General features: G+C 48.8%; 1 protein-coding gene across 2 annotated transcripts; it reads left to right on the top strand.

The window, feature by feature from the left end:
• Window positions 1-591: 591 nt before the first annotated feature.
• Nrg (Neuroglian) lies at window positions 592-21,296 on the top strand. 2 transcript variants are annotated; one of them, XM_077640292.1, is made up of 8 exons: window positions 592-702; window positions 4,027-5,289; window positions 6,503-6,813; window positions 9,437-9,680; window positions 11,512-12,800; window positions 15,790-16,015; window positions 17,029-17,236; window positions 18,812-21,296. In XM_077640292.1, the coding sequence occupies exons 2-8, from the start codon at window positions 4,032-4,034 to the stop codon at window positions 19,035-19,037; spliced, it is 3,762 nt and encodes a 1,253-aa protein (XP_077496418.1). In that variant the 5' UTR covers window positions 592-702; window positions 4,027-4,031; the 3' UTR covers window positions 19,038-21,296. The 2 variants fall into 2 exon arrangements, with proteins under 2 accessions (XP_077496418.1, XP_077496417.1); XM_077640291.1 differs by lacking the exon at window positions 592-702 and adding an exon at window positions 733-881.
• Window positions 21,297-26,751: the final 5,455 nt, after the last annotated feature.

Below are 26,751 nucleotides of genomic sequence, written 5' to 3'. Positions count from 1 at the left end.
ATTTGTATCATAATCATTGGACAGCTGAACCACGCCGTAAGGGAAGGGATAAATGAGGGAGTGAAAGGAGAAAAGATGTGCCGTAGGGGAGGGCTGCGGAATAATTTCGACCACCTGGGGATCTTTAACGTGCACTGACATCGCACAGCACACGGGTATCGGCCATACCATGCTGAATACGCCGGTTCTCGTCCTTTTACGAGCTACAATAAACTTTTTTTTTTCTCCCTACCCTCGTGAGTTGTAAAGCCAGGTCGTTTCTGTTTGCCGTTGCAAATGGTGTGCAGCACTAGTATCGGCTTCGTGCACCTTATTAGAGAACGGGTGTTGTCTCGCCAACTTGGCATATGCAGCAGTAGAGTGCAATACAAACTGGGAGCTAAAAATGCATAGATACCCGAGTACAAAAACACCGTCGTGCGTCGCCGTTATGCGTGCATCACCGAAAACAAGAGGTGCAGCTCCCGACGGGAGCGCCAAAGTGTCTTCTTGCAAACGTCAATGCGGAAGTTAAAAACGGCGCGAAGGCGTGGAGCGCCTACGCTTTTTGCACACCGCTGCTGAAGCGGCAAAGCGCATGCGCGATGGCACCGCCCATTGTTTTGAGTGATGTCATCGATTCTTGGCTGGCTACGTCACCGATCTCGTTGGTGTTGTTGTGCGTGTGCGTCTGTCGGTGCCCACGGCGGCGCGCGAAAGAAGGTGTGTATGTGCGTGTTGCCCGCGTTTCGCTGGCAACGATTCTGTGTCTGGGGGGGACGACGCCGACCGTTCGCAAGTTGTCGTCGGCGCCGTGTGTGTGTCTGTGCGTGTGCTGTGTGGACAGCAGAGGAGAGCGCCCGCGAGGTCTCCGGGACCGGGCACTCCCAGGTTCAAGCTAGGTCCGATCCCTTTTCTCGTTTGCTCGCCTTCGCCTTGGCACCCGTCGAAGCCGCACAATCGGGACCCGGACTTGTCGCGCGACCGGTGCCAAAACGAGTCTGGTTCGCTTAGGCCTAGTCTTGCAGGCGCCTATCCGGGCGTTCGTTGGTGTCTACGGCTGGCGGGGGCACCGTGGTGCCGGCTCTCGAGCCGTGCCACGGAGCTAGGATCCGCGCGCATGACGAGGCGTCGGCGACCCCGCCGGTGCGTTGTCCGGGCGAGCGGTGAGCGGAGTGCTCGGGGCGTGGCCCTCGGCACGACGGGACTGCCTCCGCTTACAGCGATCTGACCCCGTGTCACACTGGTTGCCGTTGCCGATTCGTCGATCGCGGCCAATATATGCAGTCTCCTGTCGCGTGCATTCGCGACATGCATTTAGTCGCTGACAGCAGCGTGGTTTCGAGAGAAGCGTCCATGTAGTACGCGGTTTATGGGGCTAACCGGCGAAACCTGTAAAGCTCGACCGAGCCTACCACAGTGTCGCTAGCCCCTTCTTTTCCGTCCGGCCGCGGAAGGCGTCTAGGGCAGGGTCACTGTCGCGGACACCGGACTCGATGAGCTGGGGCTGTTTATCTGCAATGCCACATTCCCACGCGCGTTGTTAGCGCGCCTCTTTCAAGCCGTCTCGCGCCTCGATTCTTGTCCGGGTGCTGCGAAATCGTGCAGGAAGTCCGGATCGTTGGCGAGCTCCGATCGGCGTCGTTGGTAGCATCATACCTGAAATAAAGATCGTGTTGTATGTCGCAACGTCGAATCGCGGCGGCGGTTGCTACGGGCGCGTTTTGATATATGTAGTTGCGTCGGCATCTGAACTTAGCTCAGTCGTGATGGTCGCCGTTATTGGTATGCCCCGGTTTCCGCTCTTTGCCGCATTTGTGACCGCGCTTCGAAGAGTGTGTACAACATTCTCTGTGGTACGATGGTGGAATGCCTGGATATTGCGGCGCCCTTTTCGTTGTTTCCACCACAGTACTGTGGTGTGCAAAATACTATCCTTTGAAGTTGGTTCCCATGTGGCGATGTGCTGAGTCTGAACCTTCAGTGTTGTAGCCTCTCGTTGCATGCACACTGACCATGTATTTTCTGTGTACAGTTATCAGAAGTGCGTGCTTAAGGTACTGCACGTTGCATATAAAGCACTGGCAGGGAACAATTACCTCAATACTTGAAGGCTATTCCAGATACTGTTCTCCTAGCCATTACTTCTGCATTGGCTTTAAATTTGAGAATATCTTATAGTTGCCACAAAAGTGAGATGCTCCTTGACGAGGTCGGTTAGTGCAAGCAATGGAGAGAACTGATTCTGCATATTGTGCTCTCTACTTTTTCATGCTACAACAACAGCAACTATGCTGTGGGTACAGCAGCACAGCTATTGTGCTGGAGTCCTGCGAGCCGACACCACCTTTAGATCACTTCGGCAAACCATGCCCGTTTGTTTTTATGGTTACAATTTCATTTCATGAGAACTCTGTGCTAATGCACTGTTAACCCCAAAGCAGTCGTTGCAGCTAACTCTCACATATGTAAATGTAACCAAAAATGTACCAGCGAGCCCATCATGCCACACACATAGAACAGAGAGCTATATACTTCATGAAATTCAATATTGTATTGATGTAAGCACATATTACAGTCCAGAATTATCAGATGTATTGAAATAGAATGCAGCTTGCATGGTGCAAATACAGTAATTTGCAAACAATTAACTTTATTTGAGTGAAGAGGGCAGGACTGGCACATTTAATACACCTGGGCCTGCATAAAGTAATAATTCTTTCTGTATATGATTCATTTTTTGAATTTTCCACCTTCACCACTGCCTTATGCAAAGCCATGCTCAGGGCTTCAGCCAATAACAAAGAGCGAACGTGAGGCGTGGCTTTACTTTAGCTTATGGTGAAGGGCAGGAAATTAAAAAATAGAATGGAATCAGTTTCAGAACTGTTGTTTTACTGACCAAGGCTCGTGTTCTGTACTAACAACTGACAGTATTACCAGTGGTGGTACCACACTTGAAATAGTTTGAAAACTGAACAAACACAAAAGCTTCAGTTCAAGCTATTTAGTGGGGTGGTTATTTCATTGCTACTGGCGCAGGTGCAGAATATCTGCTGGTACATTTTGCTGGTTGCTTATACAGTCGAGGACAAAAGTCTGTGGACCACACGTTCCGCAAACAAAGCCCATAGCCCTGTTATTATCTGCCGGCTGGAGACCACACCTGTGGAGGTGAAAGAACACGATTTTGTCTTTCACCTCCACAAGTGTGGCCTCCAGCCGCCGGATAATAATAGAGCTATGGGCTTAGTGGAGCGTGTGGTCCACAGATTTTTTTCCACGACTGTACATTCTTGTATGTTTTTGTGTTAGCAAAATTGAATTACGTGGCAATGAATTTTGTCAGCCTAAAAAGTGCACATATGCAAGCGTAAATGGGAAGTGAAACGTATTAGTGGGCATTGGTCACTTTTTCATAAAGTAGTTGTGAAATGTTGTCTCAAGGTTGGCACCTAGGAAATGTCATGAGTACTGCGGCATTACTTGTGGAAAATCTTGGCAGGCATATTGCAAGGCATCAGATCAGAATTAATCAGGGAGACATTGTATGCACATGGTCCTGTCTGTCTTCTTAAAACAAATTTTTAGCCGCACAAATGCAGAAAGTAAAAGGCTTCGAGATGAAATGAAAAAGATCCGTGCTTGTATTTGGTCTTAGTGTAAGGGAATTAGTTGCCAGGGCATGCTTAGGAGAAGTTAAGTACCATTTTCTGTATTTTTATTGCCTAGTTCCTAGCATGACCACTTAAAAATATTGCTTTCTTTTACTGTGGCCTGTCTTTTGCTTTTAAGCATGTGAAGGTAACTGTCACACTGTTTCATTTAACTGATTTGTTGATACACACTTTCACATCACACTTGCAGTTCGCACCTTTCTGAAAGAAAGAGTTTGCATGAACAAGGTTGATGTTGCAATGTGCTGGAAAAATAGTTTGCTGTTGTTTTGTTCATGGAATTTAGATTGCAAAAATACGGAGGGGCATTTGTCGTGGATTTGACATCTCCTTTTTGAGTAGACCATCATGCCAGGATTTTGACATGCAGGCGGGATGGCGCTCGGACCAGCACTGCTACTGCTGCTAGGTGCAGTGGTGGTGGGTGCAACGGTACCCTCTCCGCCCACCATGGTGAAACAACCCAAGTATGAGCAGCTGTACCAAGTGTCCCAATCTCAGGATGAGTTGGACAAGCCCTTCCTGCTTGAGTGCGAGGCCCAGGGCAACCCTGAGCCGACCTACGAATGGACCAAGAACAACAAGGAATTCGACTATGTCTCATATGACAAGCGTATCTCCCAGCAGCCCCGCCGTGGCACGCTTGTCTTCACCAAGCCAGATGATGTGGACGAAGGACTGTACCAGTGTCGTGCGACCAACTTGCATGGCACATCCGTGTCCAACTCAGTCTTTCTACGCAAGGCTGAGCTCAACAACTTTGCTGAGGAATCCACCAAGGAAGTGTACGTGGTGGAGGGTGACCCACTGTCGCTCGACTGCAACCCTCCCACGGGATACCCGCGCCCGAACATCTTCTGGCTCATTCAGTACTCGAGCGGAGCACTCCGAAATGTCAACTCGTCGCGGATCACGGCTGACCCCGAGGGTGACCTGCACTTCTCACGCGTCGAGTTGGGCGATGCACTCTCAGACGCTGTGTACACGTGCAGCGCCACATCAGTGTTCCGGCGTGAGTACAAGATCGGCAACAAGATCCAGCTGAGGGTCGAGCCGACGTCTAGCGCGGGGAAGGCGGAGCACGCACCCGAGAAGCAGTACCTGTCGCCCCCAAACCTGGTCGCACTCAGGGGCCATGAACTCAAGCTGTACTGCATCTATGGCGGGACGCCGCTGCCCCAGATTTCGTGGTCAAAGCGGGGTGCGAGCCCCATGTCCCGGCGCTTCACATACACCAACTACGGCAAGACGCTGGAAATCAGGTCGGTGAGCTTTGAGGACGAGGGCACTTACGAGTGCCAGGCCAACAACGGTGTAGGTGTGGCCCAGACACACGCTATGAATGTCAAGGTGGAGGCGGCTCCGTACTGGCTGCGTGTGCCGGACAACACCAATGCAGCCGAGGAAGAGAGTGTCAGCTTCGAATGTGTTGCTACGGGAATCCCGGAGCCCAAGCTGCAGTGGTTTGTGAATGGTGTGCCCATTGAGAAGGCCGAGCCAAACCAGCGTCGTAAGGTCGAGGGGCCCCTTCTCACGATTGAGTCCCTCACCAAGCACGACACGGCTGTCTACCAGTGCAACGCTTCCAACCCTCATGGATATGCTTTCCGTGACTTCTACCTTAACGTGCTTGGTAAGTGGAAGCTTCCTTCTTTCTTAGTCTTTGCTGCTGTGCTGATGGTGTTCCTTTGCATTACAAGGAAGGCAGCTAAGTGAGATCGTTTCTTATAGAACCAGAAGTACAGAAAAATTAAAAATGAAACAAATGCAAAAATGAGTGATTGTGTTGGTGTGTTTGCTTGTTTTTAATTTCGTACATTTAATGAAATACAAGACGCTCTAACCTGGCACTGCTGTTCGTTTTTTCCTTGCACCTTTCATACTGTCTTCTGCGGTGTTTCGCCATCTGTAGCCCTCACTGCTGTCGATCTTCAGTTAAATTTTGGGCTTTTGCGGCCAAATATCGGCAAGGTCCATGCACTTATCCCCGTAACACCCAGCTTATCAGATGTGGTGTAGAGCATAAAAATGTGAATAACTTTCATTGCTGCTCACATCAGTATTTGAATTGCTAGTATATGTGAAGTAAGTCTTCTGCCAACATATTTAACAATGCAAGGCCAGTGTGCAATAAGCTGCCAGAAGTACAGGAGGTCTGCTGAAAGATAAATTTGTGCAAAAGGTAACCCAAATAACAGAGCAGCCGGAAATTTGTGGTCGCAATGCTGCATTAGTAGGGAATAAAGAAGTTTTGGAAAGGAAGCATGAAGAAACAGCAATATAACTGCTGATGCACCATTCGTTGTGATTCCGACTCTTGAAGCAGGCTGGCTTAAGTTTTGTGTTGAATTAATTCTACATATCAGTGATTACATTGCAGTTTTTTTATGCCTCACGTGACCTGAACACTACTTGTACGTCACAACCATCGTTCTGTTGGTGAAACCTAAACTAATGCAGGATCAAGAAAAAACTTCAGTTATAAATTATGCAGTACTAATAGGAGAATATTGTAGGGTGATCCTAGTACCCTATTTTCTAATCCATCATTTGAAAGAAGAAACCACGCAAGCAAAATTTTGGTGTCTATATGCCTTTAAAAGTTACCTGTGTTGGTAGCTGTCAGTGATGTCAGATGTAATGTGCCAATTTAATGTAATGTCAGTTGCGCGCTGTGCGGCTTTACACAAGGTTACTTCATGGAAGAGGTTGCAAGGTAACTTTGCAGGGTGCCGATCTCTAAGCATTGCATGCTTACAGCCTTTTCACTGATGAGGTAGATTGGTGTTTTTTTCCTTCTTTCCTGTTTGGAAATCCTGAGTTTTTTGCTGTGCGTGTTTCTGCAGCGCTTCCACCGACCATCACGGAGGCACCCGAGCAGCTAACGCTGGCCGTAGTGACATCACAGGTGACCTTGCGGTGCCGCGTGTTTGGGGCGCCGCGGCCAGAGGTGAAATGGATGAAGGAGGCCCAAGAGCTGACGGGAGGTCGTTACCATGTCCTTGACTCAGGCGACCTGCAGATAAACGACCTGTTAGTCACTGACCAGGGCGAATACACCTGCTATGCAAGTAACAAGTTTGGTGATGCCTCGGCTTCCGGGTCACTGGAGGTCAAGGGCAAGACGCTCATCACAAACCCACCAGAGAACTACGAGGTGAGTGTGTTTGTTCCCTCACTTTGCTTGCATGTTCACTCGAGTATAGCATGTTTGGGACACAAGCTGTAGCCTTGCAACGTGAACAGGATGTGTTTATTTCGAGAACCGTAATAAAGTTTGCAGTTGAAAATCTGAATGGTTTGTTCAAGCAGCATGCTAGGGTTCTGTTGCTCTTGGTCCTAAAATTAGAATCAGCTTTCTAGGCTCTATAATGTAGAAAAAGAAGCTCCTCAGCCTCAATTCTTGATGCTCAGTGTCGCATGACAGTGGGTTGGTAGGATCGTTAGTTTGGACTGACAGTAAAAAGAAATCGTTCGCTGCCTTTTCAAAACCCTTTGGCTTGTTTCATAATGCATTTATCACCTTTTTGCAAAGCACTTAGGTCACATTGAGAATGTAAGGAGAGTGGCGTGCAGGCAACAACTTATGGTTCAGTGTGCCACAATTGCTGTTTTCTTTCATTCTTTCTTTTTCACATTCGAGTGGAGGGTCACATACATGCATTTTTTGAGTAAGACGGACAGCCTTCCCCACACTCAAATAAGCGCGAGGTCCTTTGCCATGGCCTTCGCATGCCAGGGAAGCACCGGTCCTATGCGCCCATCCTCAAAAACAGTGAGCAAGGAATGCAAGGGGAGAAATGGTGCCTGATTGATCATTATTCTGGCGCCATCTCAAGGTTGTGATGTCACTTTAGACCAGTGACATAAAAAAAAAGGAACATCATGGCAACACGTTTTCTATTTCTGTTATTTGGTGCCGGATAGAGGATTCTGGCACCATCTTGAGGTCGTGATGTCACTTTAGACTAGCGGCATAAAAAAAAGGAACATCATGACAACATGTTTGCTAGTTCTGTAATTTGGTGCTGGATAGAGGGTGGCGGGGTTATTTAACTGCAGTATGGCGAACATCTGGGTTTTTTTCTGGCTCTTGCGACTCCTAGCTGTCACACATTTGGGGGGGGGTGGCGCAGGGGGCCACAGAGTTCCTTGTCTCGAAGTGAGGCAGTTGGCTAGGCCGGCCATGGATAGTTGTATCTGTACATGGCTTTTGTAAATAGGTTTTTAAACAGTGTGCACTACCCTGCTCGAACCATTAATTACAATGCCATGGATTGTCATCTAGCCTGATTGTCTGTCTTTATTGCACTGTGTGCGAAACTAGAGCTATTTAGTCCGGCTAATGCTGTTGTGACTTCAGCTTTTCAAGCCAGGTGCATGCTGTCCATGGTTACCACATTAGCTGGTGGCTCAGTGTGGTTCTACACCCTATTTCATGGTACTGGTTGCGTTGACATGTTGTGTAATTGATTTCTTGTTGTCTAGGTACCGATCTATGCAGTTTATGTGTGCTAGATTTTGGTGCTGTATCATGTCAGGTTCTTAACTAGGCTGACATCCACGTCTGCGTTAAATCGTACCTGAGCAGGGCAGCACCACCACTGGAAAGCTGAACTGACTAGGATGGCCTAGTTTGGGTCCTTGTCGTTATTGCTGCTGCCATGCTTAGTTTTTTGCTCTTTCTGGCCTTTTTTCTTTAATCTTTTACTGCAGCTTCCCTCTGTTTTGTTCTTGTGTCTGTGTTAGAGCGAAGACTCCCTTTCCTTTCCTTCAGATATGCCCACATCAGTGTCTTTCTTTTAATCCATAGCCTAGTGGAAACAAAAAAAAAATTTGCTGGAAGTTTTGTATTGCTAACCTCAAAGTATTGTGTGAAAGCACGTTTTTGCAAGTGGACACCAGCGCCACTTACCTGAAAGCGAGTTTCCTCTCCTTTCGCTTCTTGTGCACAGATGGAAGTTGATGAAGACTACGACATGCAATGCACAACGCGAGAGTGTGTTGCAGTTTAACACAAGGCAGCAACTGCTCTTGTGCAGTGGCCAGCGAAGCTGATCAGTTCGTGCCGCCGTAGGTTCGAAACCCAGTTGTGGCAATTTTACTTTATTTCTCCAGGTTGGCCAGAGTCGCCTGCATTCAAGGTCTCACTTATTTCTCACCATTTCCCGCATCACGTGACTTCAGCGGCATTTTCCAGGTTAGGAGGCCAGGAGTGGTTTCACACTCAAAAGCGGTATCAAAATAGTCATTTAGCACCGAACCTGGCATCTGTAGGCAAACCATAAAGAATGCTTTGAATGAGCCCTACTCACGTAAACCAGATGTACAGGGTCTGTCCTGAAAGTAATGAGACAAGTCATGGTGTGGTGCGCATGCGCTGGGTTGGGAAACCGGTTTTGGGTGAACGTGGGGGAACGTTCAGCTTCACAATGCGACGAGCTCAGTTGGCTTCGAGCAAGCAAAGTGACTGGAGATGTTTTAGCATGTAGCCCTGTTTCATCACTGCGTTGCGGAAACCATGGAGCAAACTTTGGAACAGTGCGACACGGTGAAGCTTTGCGTAATAAGTCACCTACCGAGACATTAGACATGATCAAGACAGCATATGGGAATGATGCAATGTTCAGATTGTGAGTGCTCCAATGGTACAAAGCATTTACAAACGGCTGTGAAGACGTTCACGACGGCCAAGGGTCCGGGCGCCTGTCGACGCCGGTTACAGTCGATGATGTTGATTGTGTCCCATGATTGTGTCCCATGCCCCATGTGTGCTTCAGGTGGCGGCTGACAAGAGTGCGACGTTCCGGTGCAATGCGGAGGCGGACCCGAGTCTGGAGCTGCGCATCGAGTGGCTGTTCAACGGCCAGCCTGTGGACCCTGAGGCAGACGCACGCATGGTGCAAGCCGGCGACAACTCGCTCACCATCACACGCACCATCGAGCTCGACTCTGGCATCTACACTTGCGTGGCCAGGACTGACCTCGACAGCGACCGTGCGCAAGCCACCCTTACCGTCCAGGGTGAGTGAGTCATGCTGCACGAGTGATCAATCTGTGGTTGTACACCTCTGGACGTTGATTTTTGGTGATCCTTTCAGCTTTGCACTGATACTTTGTTACAGCCTCAAGAAGTATATCATGGTTCTTTCCATTGGACTTCTCTGCCACCACAGCGTTTCTCTGCTGTCCTGTCAGATGTAGCAGAAGTTGCTCTGGGAATTTATGGCCCCCACATTGCTAAACCAAGAGGGAATGCAAATTGTGCGCTCACAGTTCATTCAGCTGGCTTTGTTAGTGTCAGCATGCAAGATATAGGCTTTCAGAAGAAATGTGCACATACAGTTAAACCCCGATCTAACGTACTTCACTGCGTATAAATCCTCTGTGTGATCAAGTACTATTTCAACTTTCATAACTTCATGTTTATAGAACACCATGTATTTTTACATTCAGTATAACGAAGTAGAGTTTACCGGACTTTCAGTGCTACAAATTTTTATAGCTCGATTGAAGTGAACCAGAGGAAAGATTGTGTCATGGGCTCAAGTGCTGGAGTGGAGCATGTGTCAGGACACTTAGTCGAAGTGGGCATTATTCAGTTGGCAGAAGTTGACCGCAGAGGCGGACGGAAATCACAGTGGCGAGTGGTCCGCCTATTGCACCGTCTGGGACAATGTGAGCGAGGCAAGTATGAGTGTTGACACAGTCTGCCAGGCCAACCCGCAGATCTTGCTATTTTGCCCAAAATCAATGCCGAAGGGGGCATGCTGCCTTTGCTCAATCAAAGGCAACATGCATTTGTCGTGTTTACAGATTCCTGAAGCTTGGTAAAAGTATTGGAAGGGCTAGGGCTGTTTGCACACTTCTCATCTGGAAAGCACATTTGTGCTTCACACCCGACAACCTCACTCCCACACAAGCAATATGCACAAAGGCACATGTAGTCACTTTTTTGGTGGAAAAACAAGACGCGTGTTGCATGTCTTTCTTTGTGGTTGATTGGAGGACACTTCTCGCACTTGCTGACGTGGGCAAAAAGAGAGAGGAGGGGCAGCTGGCATGGCCTGCCACTTGGAGGGCTACCGCCATTGACAACCTTTCTTACTCTTCCTCTCCCAGTGTTCCTTCCTTTGTTTCCCTACCTTCTTATAAAGCCGCAGTGGCGGCGGCTACGACAAAACATGTCGCTGTGTCAGTGGTGGGCTCGGACCCACACAAGAGGATGATGTCAGCAAGACTAGAACGCAAGATGGGTGCGTCATTCCTGCCGCCCGCGATATGCTCGGCTTAATAGGTGTGTGGAGGTGGCTAGCAAGATTGCAGCAAAGAAAGAGCAGAATTGAAGTACCCGCTTTTACCACAGATAAAGGTTTTTCCCATTACTGTTCCGCAATGCGTTTTGGAACATTCATAGCTTGCTAGGAGACAATTTTTAATGCAGTGATAGATCAGTGTTATGAAGTTAACAGTGGATTTTGCAGGTTATGCTAAATAGAGGTAGCACCAATATGAGAGGGGAGAAATGCCTTCATTCTAAGTAATTTTCCTCAAGACAGATAGTGCACTTCAGGAATTTTCAACCTCAGTGTTGGAATACTATATATTTCATCCTTGTGTCAAAGACAACTGTTTTGTTCTATACTAGAGCTCCATGTAAGGCACAAACCATACATAATGCTGAACGGAAAGGCAGCTGTGTAATGTGAATGATGAGATTCATGTCTTGTAAGCCGTCCACAAAGTACTTCATAAAAACACAACCAATGACCATTCATGCTGTATTGCCGTTTGTGTGCATAGCATTCCTTGTGATCACATGACTGAGATGCTCAATCCCCCATTGCGCTTGCAGATGTGCCCAATCCACCACAGATGGTGCGCGTCGAGTGTGACAGCCTCATGGCCCTCGTGGAGTGGAAGCCCACCGGCGACCGGAGAGCCCCCATCCTCTCCTACTCGATCCAGTTCAACACCTCTTTCAGCCCTGACACTTGGGAGGATGCCTTTGTGAACATACCAGCGCCGGACACCAAGTTCAAGGTGTCCATGAGTCCCTGGGCCAACTACACGTTCCGGGTTGTGGCTCGCAACAAGATCGGGCCCTCGCTGCCCTCAGGGGCATCGTCGAGGTGCACGACTCCTGAAGACGTGCCACACAAGAACCCTGACCGCGTCATGGGCCGTGGGGACCGCTTCGACAACCTGCTCATCACTTGGACACCGATGCCTCCCATAGAGCACAACGCACCGGGCTTCTTCTACAAGGTGCTCTGGAAGCGCGATGACATCCCCGACGCCACGTGGAGCTCACGCATAATCGAAGACTGGAAGCAGAACAAGCATGTTGAGTATGGTCAGCCGACATTCAAGCCATACCGCATTAAGGTGGAGGCACACAACCGGCGGGGCCAGGCGCACACAGCTGCCACTGAGGTCATTGGCTACTCAGGTGAAAATGTGCCACTGGCAGCACCGCAGGACTTCAAGCTGGCGCAGGTGGTCGACGCCCGGTCAGCCAACTTCACGTGGAGTCCCGTGAGCCCCGAGTCGGTGCGGGGCCACTTCCGTGGCTACAAGATCCAGACGTGGACACCCGACGAGGGCGAAGAGAAGTTGAGGGAGGTGGTGGTGCCAGCCAATGTGACGACGGCCCTGGTCAGTCTGTTCCGGCCATTTTCACGCAATCTGGTCCACGTGCTTGTGTTCAACGACATGTACAACGGGCCACCTTCGGACAGTATCGAGTTCATGACACCAGAGGGCACGCCAGGGCCTGTTGCGTCGTTCGAGGGTATTCCAATGGGGTCGACGGGTGTCTATCTCCTGTGGAAGAGGCCGCTCGAGACCAATGGCGTGCTCACCGGATACCACATCTACTACGAGGAGGTGCGCGGCACCCAGCTGGGGCCCAAGATGGAGCGCCAGCCTCCCGTGCGCGACCCACTGGAATCGCGTGCCAAGCTGGCGGGCCTCAAGCCGCGCACCAAGTACCGCATCACCATCCAGGCAGCTACGGCGCAGGGCCAGGGTGACCCCTACTTCATCGAGCTGGAGACGGCGGACCAATCGGAACGTGTCCCGGACATGCCAGACTTCACATGGGCTTACCTGCCGGACCAAGACGGGCATGCTGCTGTGCAGGTAGGGACGACGCTTGTTCTGTGTACGACACATTTCTTTCGGTGATGAAATCGTTAAGCTAAGGAAGGAAAAGAAAGATTCAAATGAGCATGGTGTTGTGCGGGTCAGGCTGCCACAAACAGTGTGTGAGAATAACAGGCAAAAAAGTAAATAAAATAATAAAATGCTAGAAAAGGGCGTGCTGCTGGGCATGTAGAGCCAATGCTCAATGTGTGAATTTCTTTCTGGTTGTTTGTTAAAAAGTTTACTTCAGATTTTAAAAGAAAACAAAATTTTCACTTGCAAGCTGCATAATTATTGAACTCGGCAAGCTGGAGTTGTACAGTTGCTTCTTACCATTACTGATGCACCAGTCTCATGGGTTCAAGCACAAATTCATAATGTCTTTATGTTTTACACATGTGAGTGTGTTTGTACTCCGTTTGATACATAATGTGCTATGCTGCCAAATCTCCGTTTGAATTCAACTCAACGAAACGGCTGATGCTCTCAAAGGAGCCCCTTGGGCTAGTGGCAGTGGCCAATTTCCCCCTCTCTCCTCTGACTGGCCCCCTTTTACCTGATAGCCTGAAATCGAAGAGGGCCCCAAATGAACAGGGAATAACCGTGGTGTAATAGGATTAACAGTGGTGCCACAAAAGTCGGTGATGGCCATTGGCTGCAGGTCCTCCTTTGAGGTACATCTGCTGCTTTGTTTTGGAGTTGTGTCCAACTACACATAGTGGGCCTCAATGACACAATGTACAGTTACTGTATATGCTCATGTAAAAGCTGCACCCCCAACTTGGCAGCCGCTAATTCGGAAAAAAAAAGTCAGCCAGAAGAACTGCTTCATGTGAGCTTAATTTTGCCCATGTGGTACGTTATGCTGCGAGCTGATAGATAACCGTATGCATGACCACGCACGCAACATCCCGCACGCCGGACTTCACCTGGAACCACGAGCATGCGGTGCTGTAGCGCTACTAATGTATCTTGGGCGCTTGGCGTTCACACCGGAAGGGACAAGAACGTCGTACTGCCCAAGAGACTTGAATGGGGTGCACTCATGCTAGCGATGCATTTCTTTGCGGCAATGCGGCACCAGTCAGGCTTGGGCGCCATAGTAGCACCCCGTTAGCCCAGTGGCTAGTCCTAGCATGCTTCACATCGAAGCCACAGCGTAAGCGTTTTGAGTCTAGCCGCAGTTTACCATGAAAGGCCTAATCTTGTTATCAATTTACTGTCACAGAATAACCTCACATTAGAATGCACATATAGCTGATTTCCGCAAGGCTTTCGACAGTGAAGCGTTTAGGAAAACCAGGCCACGCGAACGCCGCCTCACATTGAAGGTCGCGGGTCACAAGCATGGTGCGCCACTTTGAACTGTCGGTCATTTGAGTGCCAGATCTTCAGAGGATCTTAATCTTGAATTAGAATCACGTGACGTTTTCCAGTAAACTCGTATAGCAACCTGTTTTACTTTTTGCGGTTAACTAGTGCCTATCGTCGGGTGCACATCCTATCATCTAAAATTTCATTGCATTATGTATTTGAAGGATTCACCAGGACTGCGCTAATTTGAGGAGACACATAATTGGGGTTCTGCTGTAGTTGGAAAAATTTTACGAAAAATGCCGGTCCTGTGTAAGGGCCGAACCCCGTCAAAACTGCGGCAAAAAACAGTCGGCAGAGGCACTTGAGACTGTTCGTGTGTAAAAAGACAAGCCTGCCCGCTCACTTTGTGATTGCAGTTGTCGCACGCTGCGGTGACAAGGTGATGCGATGCCACTCACCTGGCAATTCTAACACGCATGCACGCACGCAAAAGAGAGCGAGAGACGGGTTTTTGCTCAATGGGGCAAGTAAGATTTACGCCTTAAAACTGCAGCCCTTATACGAGTATATATGGTATACACGGCTTGCGCGCTTAATCGCTCCCTCTAAATCAGCATTCAAAATGCAGTTTGCCAATGTTGAAAATTTAAAACAGAGGGTTCAATAACTGAATGCCTGATTGCCTTATCCACAATTTGCAGTGTCAGGTTTATTTTGTTTTATGCTGCTCCACGTTTTTGTCAAAACCCTTGCTGTGGGTTTGAGAAGTTGGGATGATACATGGCAGCATGATATGCTTTTGAGGGCGCACTACTTGTGTAGCTTCCTCAACATTATGTGCCAAGTATGAAACTGAGCATGGTTTCTTATTGCCACTTTCTGCTTTGAAGTTATAACATCATTCTGACCAATGCAACGTTGATAAGCTGAGTTATTGAATGCTGAAGGAAGCAATACTGTGGGATAAATAGTTTAATTTTTTCAGATGCCCGTGCTTGCTGTTTTGCTTCATTTGCAAACTGGCTTTGTATACAGTTGAACCCCGTTTGAGGGCATGGATGTAACAGACAGTTGGGAATAAGAAACATTTTTTCTTATATTTAAATCCCTTCATTTTCGTGCTTTATTTTTTCCGGTATTTGGTGAGGGCTAAAAATTGGGTGGTAATTTTTTTAGATCAACGTCAGGTATAAATCTGCTTATTCAGCAAAAGGTTTCATAAATAGGTTTTTATCGAGTCATATTTCTAAACAGAATGCAATTGACTATAATCGCATTTACTATAAAGGCACCACTGGTTACGGCATCACAGGTTACGGCATCACTGGTTACGGCACCACTGGTTATGGCACCATTGATAGTTGAGCCTGCTGATAGCTGCATCTGTTGATAGCTGCACTGTTGATAACTGCTGATAGCTGCAGTGCTGATAGTTGCATCACCAATATTTGCTCTCTTCTGTTGTTGCGGGCACCAGAGATTTGGCTAACATGGTTGGGATACATGGGATGTAGCTTTCTGCATGTAGTGACATGCGTGAATCTAGCCACTATGCGTGCGTTCAATGCTTTTACTTACCCTGAGGGATAAGGTATTTCTTTGCATGTTAATGTGATAGATGTAACCTCGAAATGGCTGAAGCAGCACACGTCGTGGACATTTTGCGCAGGTCACATGGCTGCCAGCGATGGCCGGCCACCCGGGCAGCCACTTCTACGTCCAGTATCGCCGCAAGGGCGACGAGACATGGGAGACCACCATGGTGGAGAAGAATGAGGACAACATTCTGGTCAAGGGCCTGGAGACGGGCGCCCTGTATGAAATGCGTGTCATCGCCGTCGACGGCAAACACCAGCGGCCCTCACGGATAGAGGAGGTTGAGACTGGAGGCCTTGGTTAGTACTAGTCACACGCTCACTGCAGTTGTGGGAAAGCTACTGGCCACCATGTGGCGTTTTACTGTGTGGAAGCGAAAGCAAGGAAGATAGCTGGTTCACATTTAGAATTTGGAAATCTTGCTGTGTGAGTTGCTGGCTGGTTTTTAGTGAATCTAGTGTCGGCCTTTTCCTTATTGCTTTCTGTAAGTTCTCTTGTTTGGTGGCTTTAGTTGAGATGGGAGGCCTTGCATGCCCTCAAAAAAAAAAAAAAAGCCTAGGCGCATTCTGCAATGGTTTCACTCATAAACATTATCCAAAATCAAAGAGACATTACGTGCCCCTGCAGTATGTGGTTTCTAACAACTTTACTATGATTCAACTTTGACTCGATCAGGCTAATAAAGATGTAACCTAAATTCTGAGTTGTACAGTGGGAAATTTCTGCTTTCAGCTTTGTACAGTGGCTTATGACAGCCGCTGGCAACCACACTGCACCAGAAGGCTGTCTTTGTTATTGGAAGAACCAAGCTAAGATCGTGTGACTTTAACAATGACCCGATACGTGTCTGACAGGCTGCGGGAGGAATTTGTGATCACGTGGTCTTCAGTATTAAAAGTGTCACATTAAGAAATGGAGCACCTTATGCCTCATGGTACGTCTGTCTAATGTTTTTGAGTACGCTGTAATTTAAGATTTATTGTCAAGTAGTAGTACCCAAGAACATTTAAGAATTGGATTAAAACTGGCAAATTCCGAACAGTAGCCACTGTCGTGCCTTATGTCGGCTTGGACTTGCTTTAAGATATTCAGATGCATTCACAGTTTGGCACTGGTTGGTTTTAATGTGTGCATTAAGTTACAGTACACTTTCTGTGAGCTTGTTTCTTCCTGGTGATTAGTTTTGTAATTACTATGCACTGGCCTGCTCAGTTCTCTACTCTATGAGCAGAGGGCCCTCCCAAGCTGTAAGGGCGGTGCGAGAGCTCGCTGAGGTCAGTGCTGAATTTGCTGCTTGTGTGCATGGTTGCAGCCATCCGGGCGCCGGGCAGTCCGGATGCGGTGGCCGGCGCAGCCTGGTTCATTGGCATGATGTGCGCCCTGGCATTGCTCCTGCTGCTGCTCATCCTCGTGTGCCTGGTGAAGCGCAACCGCGGTGGCAAGTACTCGGTCCACGACAAGGAGGTGGCCCAGGGCCGGGACCTGGACTACGATGGTGGTTTCCACGAGTACTCCAAGCCGTGAGTAACTGTAGCTCGTCTCCATTTTTTTTTCCAGTTTTGCTTTAGCCACTGTGCAGCTTGGGATGCAACAATTAAGCAGTTCTGCATCACAAACTAGCGAGTTTGAACGAGTAAGCAGATCTGCATCACTAACTAACGAGATTCAATTCTTTGCAGTCTTAAAACGTTTTCCCAAATTTATCGTGAGATGGCTTTTTTTGTTCACTGCAAGCTGTTCCTGATGGGCATATCTTTCATGCACAGCTTGCTGCAACCAAACAAGGTCTAAGCAAAGCACGCGACGCCAGCAGCAGCAGATGTCTTTCCGCACAAACAGCGCTCAAAATACAAGGACTTTAGAAGAGAGACAAATGTCACAGATTATGAGCGCAGTTCTTAAAAAACTGCATAGCGAATACAATACTTCTTCAGTGACGTACATGCAAGTGATCTTATATTTTGTATGTAGTCTTTGAATGGGCAGTAGAGCCCTGATTATGCATGAGCTGTTCATGCGACAACCTGCAGTTTACGATGAATTAGCGCGAGCTCAACACAACCCTCGATCGAGGTAATGCATTAAAAAAGCCTCAATGTCAAAGTGCAAAATTTTGCACGCCCTGCTTCATATGACAACCAGCAGGAACCATCCGGAATGAGAGACTGGTGGAGCACTTTATTGCCAGATGCCACATCACCCCAAGGCGTTCCACATCAGAACACAAGCATGGACGCATAACACGTGCTTAACGTTGCGATCCAGCATACAGCTGCCTACACGGGCGGTTTTGCCCATGGCTCGGTCTTGGTGTGTGTAATCTGTGGCTCTCAGTGAGAGGTGGCTCTTAACTGACCTGCTTTTTTGGTCACTTTAATGATGAAGGTGTTACAGAAATCAATTATACGCCCTTGTCAAGGTGAGGTTATTGAGTTGGAGGTAAACTGGTAACAAGATTAGACGCTTCATGGTAGGGTGCGGCTAGTTACAAAGCGCTTTCTGCTCTGTCTGCGGTGTGAAGAGCATTAAACCTCCCAACACCGAGTGAACGGCGAGTTCTGGCTGTTGTGGTGGCTGGCGGCACTTTGCTGCGGGAAGTGTGCCACTGGCGTGGACGCACTGTAGTCTCGCTTTTGAACCGCAGGGGAGCATTATATTTTTTCCTTTCTGGCACAAATGCCTAGTACAGGCACTGTGGCGTAAATGGTGGAGTGACAGCAGTTCTAAGCGGAGGCTCACCAAAACGGCACATAGTCTGCATACTCTGACTGTGCATCACAAAAGTTGTTCGAAGATTCTGAGTGGCCACATTTCTGGCTCGTCGTCCAGAGCATGAAACGCAAAAGACAACCGTGTGCTGTGCCAGGTGGTCAAAATTAATGTGGAACCCTCCACTATTAACTTCTCTCATAACCTGGATAGAAGATTTTGAGCGGCCTCCTGAAAGTTGTATGATCGGGGTTCTAGTGCGACTAGCCTCGCAGGAAGTAGTTTGCAGTCTATTTTTGTTCCACTATAATATTTCTAGCCCCGTGGGTGAAATTGTACCATCCAAATTGTTTTATTGACTCACAAAGATGGTACCTCCTTTGCAGTGCTCAGCAGGGCGCGCCAGTTCGCGGCAGCCGGACCTCGCTGCACTCTAGCACAAAGGAGAGCGACAGCGACAGCATGGCTGAATATGGAGAGGGCGACCCAGGCCAGTTTGGCGAGGATGGATCGTTCATCGGCGAGTACGGCCCCAAGCGTCGGCAGCAGCAGCTGCAGCAGCAGCGGCCACCCGAGACCACCTCCCCTTCGGCGCTGGCCACGTTTGTCTGAAGCTTTCTTTGGCTTGCTCTCTCTCTCTCCACTGGCTGCACCAGGGGAGCCCATGCAGCTTGCTGTGTAGGACGCAGCGTAGTGAGCCGAGGAGAGAGATGCCGGGAGCTACAGCCTGTCCGCTGAATACCGGTTATCGCAGCACATTGCAGGGGGTGATGGTAGCAGCAGCAACGCAGGTGTGACGCCTCGCATGCCTATGGTTGTCACATTTTGTGACACGCCGTCACATTGTGTAACAGTCATGTTCTGCAGCCATTACACTTCATGACTGTCACAATATGTGGCTGTCTCTTAGGCTGCTGCTAGTTGTCTTAACATGTAGCTACGAATGAGTGTGACAGTAGCCTGAACGGTGTTGTGTCTTGTGACTGTTTGTTGACAGTATCCTAGTACTACCACCTCATGTGCTGCTGCCATTGTGACTCGCAGCCATGTTTCATGGCAACAAGCAGGAGGCCACCGAGTTGCACAGCGCAAGGCATCCACACAGCAGCTGCTGCTGGCTTTCTTGTAGGCTCAGGTGACAAAGTCACTTGGCTCACTGTGCTGTGTTTTAAATTAAAAAAAAAAGCCGTAAGCTTCATGCTAAGGGATTGTGAGATATCGAGGCATGTAACGCATAGTAGGGGTTAGGTGCAGCCAGTGGTAGAAGAGGCTGTGCTGCTGGTTGGCTTCTTCTTTGCTGTTGCGGCCGCACCAAGCGTGGGCCCCCAGTGGCCAGACCGTCCTCTGTGGTCACAAGGCCCCAGGGAGGAGGTGAAGGAGCGGGGCCCAAGCACAGACCCGGGCTTCAGCCTCTGCAGTGCACATTCCAGTAGACCTCTTTCTCTAGAACAGGCCTAGTGTGTTCCTTTTTATCATTTCATCTCCTGTTTTTACCCGAGTCTCTCACCGTGTGTCTCTCCAAGAGGCTTCTTCTACCTGCCGCTGTTTTTGTTTGTACATAGTACTGCGTGTTTCATATTTTTTAGATGGCACCACACACACATGTGAAACGAAAGTGCAAGGCAGCTGCTCTTATGCTAGCTGATCTCTGTTCCTTTATGCCCAGAGCTTTGGAGAAGGCACTGCCTGCCCATTTGCTGTTGTCGTCCTTGTTCACTGCTCTGAAAGGAACTGTCGTTTTGGGGGGACCGGGAAGGCGGCTTGGGTTCTTGCTTCAGCTGTACATTGCAACTCAGTGCAAATGAGGCTACAGTGTGGAGCTGCTTCTGTCAGGCCAGAGTATTGTGTGCAGCTCTCAGGTAAGATGGATAGTAGCCTCATTTTAGAGCAAGACAAAAGGTGCAAGATTTCATTCCTGCAGTTTTACCTGTATTATTTTTTTTTAAACGGCATAAGGACATGCCAGAATTGAACCTCGGGTAGTTTTACACTGGACCTGTGACCAGCAGGAGTTTGAATGAGTGTCAGAAGAATAAGCATAATAAATTAGTGGTATAAGAGCACGCCATTACAAAAGCTCGTGCAGTTTTATCTGTGAATTGTGAAGTTCAGGTTAATCTCAACATGTGGCGTTCGTCTACCTCTGCAATGGTAAAGGTGATTCAAGCAAACTCTTCTGTTACACCAGCTCTGTGATCAAAATCTTGAGGCCCAGTGAACTTGGGCACTCTGTAGTTTGTTTGCAGTTTACCTCTGAATGATTTAATATAATGTAACTTGCACTCAGCGTATTAGGGACGTTCAAAGCAGTTACCCAAGCCGACCAGTGCAGCAGACAAGGTGTGCAGCTAGGGAGTTTTTTGTCACTGCCTAAGCGAACTTAAGAGCAAGTTGCCATGCAGGCATCTGTTCATGCGAGGCGATGTTTAGCCCACAGCGTTTGCTGGCATCTTTATACATTTTTTTTTTCTCTCATGACTGCTTGCCTGGCCTTAGGCCAGGTCTTATGCAGGAGACAGCAGTGATTCTAAGCTGTCCAGCTTGGTGCAGTGTTTGCACTCTCAGAGGCTGACGAATCTCATTTTTGTGTTCCGCGTGCAAGCAATGTCTGTAAGCCAGCTGTTTCATATTGGAGGACCTTTTTTCTCGCCTAGTGGTTAGTGTACACAGCATTGCGGATTTTTTTTCTTCTCTGTCCCATGTCTGTGGCTAATAATGTCAGCTGTGTGTGGTAGGTATATCCATATTATTATGTGATGTGGTGTACATGGGTCGCAGATCTGTATTTTGAGCTTTGTGAAAGACGACGCGATTGAAACAAGTTGTGTTATTTTGCTGGAAGAAAATAAAGAACTGGCGTTCTGCTGCGCACTGTGCTGAACTGCTTCTTGCTGTCATCGAGGACCATGGTGACATTTACAGCTTTCATTTGTAGCTTTGCAGCTGTGCTTTAGCAGGTACCAATGGATAATTGCTTCCTAATTTCAGAGGCCCGTGATCAGCTAATCGGAGGCTTTCTTCAGGATAACCCATAGCGATCTAAGTTTCCTGCACTGCAGTCATTAGTACAGTTGTCTCAGATGCAGTCAATGGGCTGAACAAAACTGACATGCAGCTGCAAACATGTTGCTACTGAGACCCGAGATAACACGAGCAGCGTCAGCGTAAATTTCAAGAGAAGTGAAATGGAAGAATACTGGTTGTGAAACGAAAATCTGGAACTGTGGCTACGGCAGGATTGGCACTAATAAGTGGGACGCGGCTACTGTCATCCCTTTTTATGTTGTGAGCGTCTGCACCCTCGGCGTCTGCAAACAGCTCGGGCTGTAGAAAATTGCACAGTACGGGTTGTAGACCACGCGTTGACGAGCTGGAGCACTGTGATTAGTGTTTGGGCATCGCTGCCATCACGGCACTGTAGTGCCCAGCGAATCGTGAATGTCTTACAAAAGCATCAGCATTCAGTTGGCTTTGGTGGTGTGTGAATGAGGGAGGTCATTTGTGTTAGAATGTGGCTGCTTGGCATATCCATGGTTGACCCAAGTTTGCAGTACGATATTACTTAGCACATTCTTTTGAAACCTCTGTTCAAAACTCTTAGGGCATGTACCACTGTGAAACAAGAATTCAAGCGACAGCTGTTTGTGGTGGTGAATGTATATATTATTGTTTATTTGTGTTCTCTGGTACACATCATCTGCTGAAGGCATGCACATGCATTGGAAAGGCACAACTGTTGTTGTGTGTCCTCATTTATGATGTCCCATGAAATGCAAACTCATCTTGGAGACGTCTAGTTGTTGGCTTGTCAAGCCTATCAACCTATCTGCAAGCCAGCTTGATTCAGCCTATAGCTGACTTTAGACTGCTTGGAGTGGCTTGAAGCTTGACTAACATTCCCTCCAATCTTTGTTGATGACATCTTGCAATCCATACCAGAATCATGCTGTAGGTAATCTTTACTTTCCTCTCTCCACTGCCTTTCCAGGGACCCTTAGGCAATTGTTCGGCCCATAAAAATTCCCAAGGGAATTTACCGTCATCAGACCAATATAACCAACATGTCCGAGGGACCGTCTATGGACTTTCCTTGGATATTGAAAATGCGGCCAGAAGGATATGTGAGAGACGTCCGCAGTCCCTGAGGACATGTCCTTTCAAGATTTTGCAGGGATGTCCCGTGGATGTAGTGTTGTCACTGGGATATACATGCTTCGTATGCAACGCTGTGGTTTTCCGCTCCAGAGTGTGTAACCTGGTTGTTTAGTCTGTTGCGCACCCGCTTCCTAGACCAATGGCCATGTGCTCAAAACTGGGCAACTGGGCAAGTACGTATTCTTTCTTTTCTTATAATTTGCTTGAGCCACTTTATCCGAAACTATGCGAGAGAGCAGGTAGATGGTTTCTTGATACAAAGTGAACGTGTGAGGGTAAAGCCTCAAGGTTTTTGCCAACGTTTCGACAAGAGGACTTGTCTTCGTCTGAGCAAAGCGTTTATCATTGGCGGGGTTTTAACAGGGCCTTCACTCTGAAGAGGAAGGCCTGATGAGGCGCAGGATTGCATGAAGTGGGAAGGGTGTTAGAATGGGGAGCGTGAATCTTGTCTAGGCATGATGGCTGCTAAAGAGGATTAACCGGTTGACCCGCGAAAAATAGGCCAGCTCAGCAGAAAGGAATCCGCGGATGTTAAGCATCGAAAGACCATAGCGACCATGGGCTTGAGGTGCTGTGTGTCCGGCTGCGACAGGCAGCTAGGTATGACTGGAACTTTTTGCCCAGAGGAAGAAAAGTCCTTTTGTCGAAATGTTGCCAAGCAACCAGAGGCTTTCCCGTCCCTTGTCCATTCTGTGTGTATCATAAACTATGTTGTAAGGGCCGGAAATTGCAGTCTAAGGGCTTTTTTAAGGCGATGACCTTTAATGGCTCATACTCGCAGTGACCGTCTGTCCGCTACATCGCCACCTAGGTCATGTTTCGTGACCTTCAGGTCACGGGACCTAGGTGGCGGTGACCTTCAGGTCTCGTGATCTATAATTTGGGTAAAAATTGCTCAAAAACTAGGAAACGGCTTTCGCCTTTTCTGGTTTCTTCAATGAATTTTTTTTGTTTGAAGGCTGTAACATTTTGAAGCTTGGATATATATTTAGGCAGCATTTTGGGTTACATTGCTAATGTTGGCCAGTCGATCTTGGCCTTAGGTTGTGGTGGTGACATTGGGCTGCGTAATGCACCTTTCTGGTTTTCATGGGAATTAGTGAATATTCAATACTGTGAATAGTTTGCAAATAGCACTTGCTCTTCAATTGTATTCGGTCTGCACTGTACATTAATTATACTAAGTATTCGACCTATATGAATATTCTGGAATTACGGTTTCTTTTCCCTTGCAGATGATATTCACTAGCTGCAGCATCCCACAGTTGCCACGAGAATTGCCTGCCCTACAAGCTTCGTGGAATCGTCAGACAGCACGCGTGGTAATTCAGTAATGCTTTAGGCCTTGCTTTCATGAAGCAATGAGCTGGCGGTCGTCGATAGAGCCTATGCGTCTGGCGCGGCCCTACCTGCCCTTCAAGCCTCGTGGAATCGTCATACAGCACGCGTGGTAGTGCTAGGCCTTGCTTTCATGAAGCAATGAGCTGGCGGTCGTCGACAGAGCCTATGCGCCTGGCGCGGCCCTGGGCGCTCGTGGGTTACAAAACGAGCTGAAGCACAATGCGCCGCGTCATAGAGCATCGGGCAACAATGCAGTCGACGATTGCGCTGAACGCTTCAGCGAAGAAGGCAAAGGAATGCCAGTGCTGCGATCGTTTTCGACCTCTGTACCATCAGACGCAAAGATGGCGGAACGAGCAGAGGTGCGCGGCACCAGTGCGGTCCGCTCGCGGCCGCAGGAGAGCACTCGTGGCGCACCTCTGCCTGTTCGGTTCCATCTCGTGATGTTTCGTTTTGCACGCCTTCCGTTTGCGGCGGCATTTTCATCCATCGCCGGCTATCAGTGCGGCGAGACCGATACGCGCTGGCTAAGCGGTTTGCGTCACGTCGAGAAAGGTACGTCCCACATCTGGTGCTATTCCTTCAAGGACCACAGAAAGGGGTGTTTGAGCTTGGCTTTAAAATGCTTGCACTATGTAGAGTACAGGCCACCGAGCGTCCATGCCGCGTACGAGACCTCAAATGAGAGCGGGAAATTTACAATAAATTTTTAAAATTCCCGCTTTCGCACCTCGCGGCGACGCGCGGTGCCGGGCTTTCGCACGAAAACCTGGCAGACGACGTCACGTCTTGCAAAGGACGTCGGCAGCCGGGGGTTATCGGTTCACATCGCCAAACTCAGACGTCACGCGCTACCGCGGCCGCAGCCGGCGAAGGTAGGGGAGGGGCCGAGTGAGTGGGGCCGGCGGAGGAGCGCCGCCGTTTTGGCGTGCGAGAGGAGAGGGAAGGACGCGGAAGTTCAGATTTTGTCTGCATATAACTCAGCTTCCATAAAACGCATTAAAATACTTGTTGCTGGGAGATAATTATGAACTGTCGTCTTTTAACATCCCAGACATATCGCACCTTTATTGAGATTCCCTTTCTGGGCCCCTCTCAGGCATCGCGAGTGATCGTGAAAGCAATATATGGTCCCGCAAACTGGGTGACCCTAAGTTGCCGCTATTTATTTTTCCGAGGCGTCCTTTTGCGTTTTGCCTTGATGCTCCAATAGCCCAGCCTCTGACGTCACTCCACCAGTGAGTAAATTTCTCGCAATTTATTTTGACTTTTTCGCCGAAAAGATGGGGTAGCTGTACGTACTACAGGGGCTAGACTGCAGACGGGCGAAGGCAGAACGAGCCGCTCATCTATCGACACAGTAGATCATTCGGAGACAGGACGACTCGCCCAGAAATCGACCATTTGGTTGAGTATCCCTCTACCTACAAGAAAAAGAAAAAGTCGGCAATGAGTTGCCAGTGACAGCGCACACAAAACTAAGTGCCTCCTGCACAGGAACGTTTTTGCGCATGCTGTGAGGGAGCCTTGACGGCTCTATCCGGCCAGCCGGTCGCCGTATCACAGCAAAGAAATGCTTTATATGATCGGATGTTTGCTTGCACTCCCCGAACCACATTTGTGAACGACTGCATTTATTGTAAAATTTCAACTTCTTCCGTCTTGCCATATTAATCTAATATGGTCTTGCGTACCTGTAGTCTCAGAGTGATACATGCAGATGTAATCGTGGCCAATCCTTACTCTTTTTGAGAGGCATCTTTGGAGCATCAGAAGTCGATAGTGCCGACGGATCTTGCCAGAAATGTCATTGACTGCATCAAAAAGCGAGTCGTATTTCACTCCCTCCTTTATCCCTTCCCTTACGGCGCGGTTAAGGTGTACGTCGATATATGAGGCAGATACTGCGCCATTTCCTTTCCCCCCAAAAAACCAATTATTATGTGGATGGAAGCGGGAAGTAACTGGAGACCAGACTTCGAATCCATCGGACATGCACTCCAGGGAATGACGTAGCAAGAAACAGTTCCCGAGGAGAGCGCTCAAAATAGAGTAGAAACCCTTCTTTCGTTTTCCCTCGGGCTCTACTCCCGAGGAGGCAGAGGAGACCGCCATCGCCCTAGCCCTTGCACATTCGGACTCCCAATACATCTTCAGCGACTTTAGAACGGCTCTGTAGGATTCATACTCCTGCCTGGCAGTTGTTGGATACCCATACCCAAAATTTACCGTGCAGGGTAGAGCTCCAGTGGGTGCCGGCTCACTCTGGGGAGCCTGGAAGCGAGGCTGCCGATAAATTGGCCCGAGGTTTGATTTGCCGGCCTCAGGACAGTCTAGATCCAGAATTCTCGAGGGAGCGGGCGCACACCTTTGCGGAGCTCACGCAAACACCCCGTTTGGACCCGTCGGACTTACCTCCCCTCCTCATCCCTCTTTTACGCACTCCCAACAGATCCTCTTCGGACGCCTCCAGACCCGCTGTCATCCCCTCAGCTGTTATCCCAATATTGCGGCACATCCCCTGCATGCTCCCTATGCGGTGACCCTCACGCCACACTCTCCCACACCCTTTTCGGCTGCCCTGCTGACCCTCCCCCGCAGGGCAGCACGCCATCTCGAGCTGGGAGGACTGGGAGGTCCTGCTCACGTCTGCAGACCCAACATCGCAGCTTGCTGCGGTGACTCGGGCTGCCGACGTCATGTCTCGACATGACCTACTTGATGCAGTGCGGGACCGCGCAGTGTCCCAGGAGGGTCTAAAGCTCACTTGCCAAATAAAGTTTTTCTGTCTGTTTAGTGGCCCTCTTGGAGGTCATGTAAGTAAAATAAA

The sequence above is a fragment of the Amblyomma americanum genome, chromosome 10 (genome assembly GCF_052857255.1).
Source record: "Amblyomma americanum isolate KBUSLIRL-KWMA chromosome 10, ASM5285725v1, whole genome shotgun sequence".
Classification (NCBI taxonomy): domain Eukaryota; kingdom Metazoa; phylum Arthropoda; class Arachnida; order Ixodida; family Ixodidae; genus Amblyomma; species Amblyomma americanum.
The sequence above is the reverse complement of the archived record's forward strand: the minus strand, read 5'-3'. Positions and strand labels throughout refer to the sequence as shown.

Coding starts and splice junctions, on each gene's coding strand:
- Nrg (XM_077640292.1), top strand. CDS start 4,032: ATGGCGCTCGGACCAGCACTGCTACTGCTGCTAGGTGCAGTGGTGGTG. Junction 12,801..15,789: donor ACGGGCATGCTGCTGTGCAG/GTAGGGACGACG, acceptor CATTTTGCGCAG/GTCACATGGCTGCCAGCGAT. Junction 16,016..17,028: donor GGTTGAGACTGGAGGCCTTG/GTTAGTACTAGT, acceptor GCATGGTTGCAG/CCATCCGGGCGCCGGGCAGT.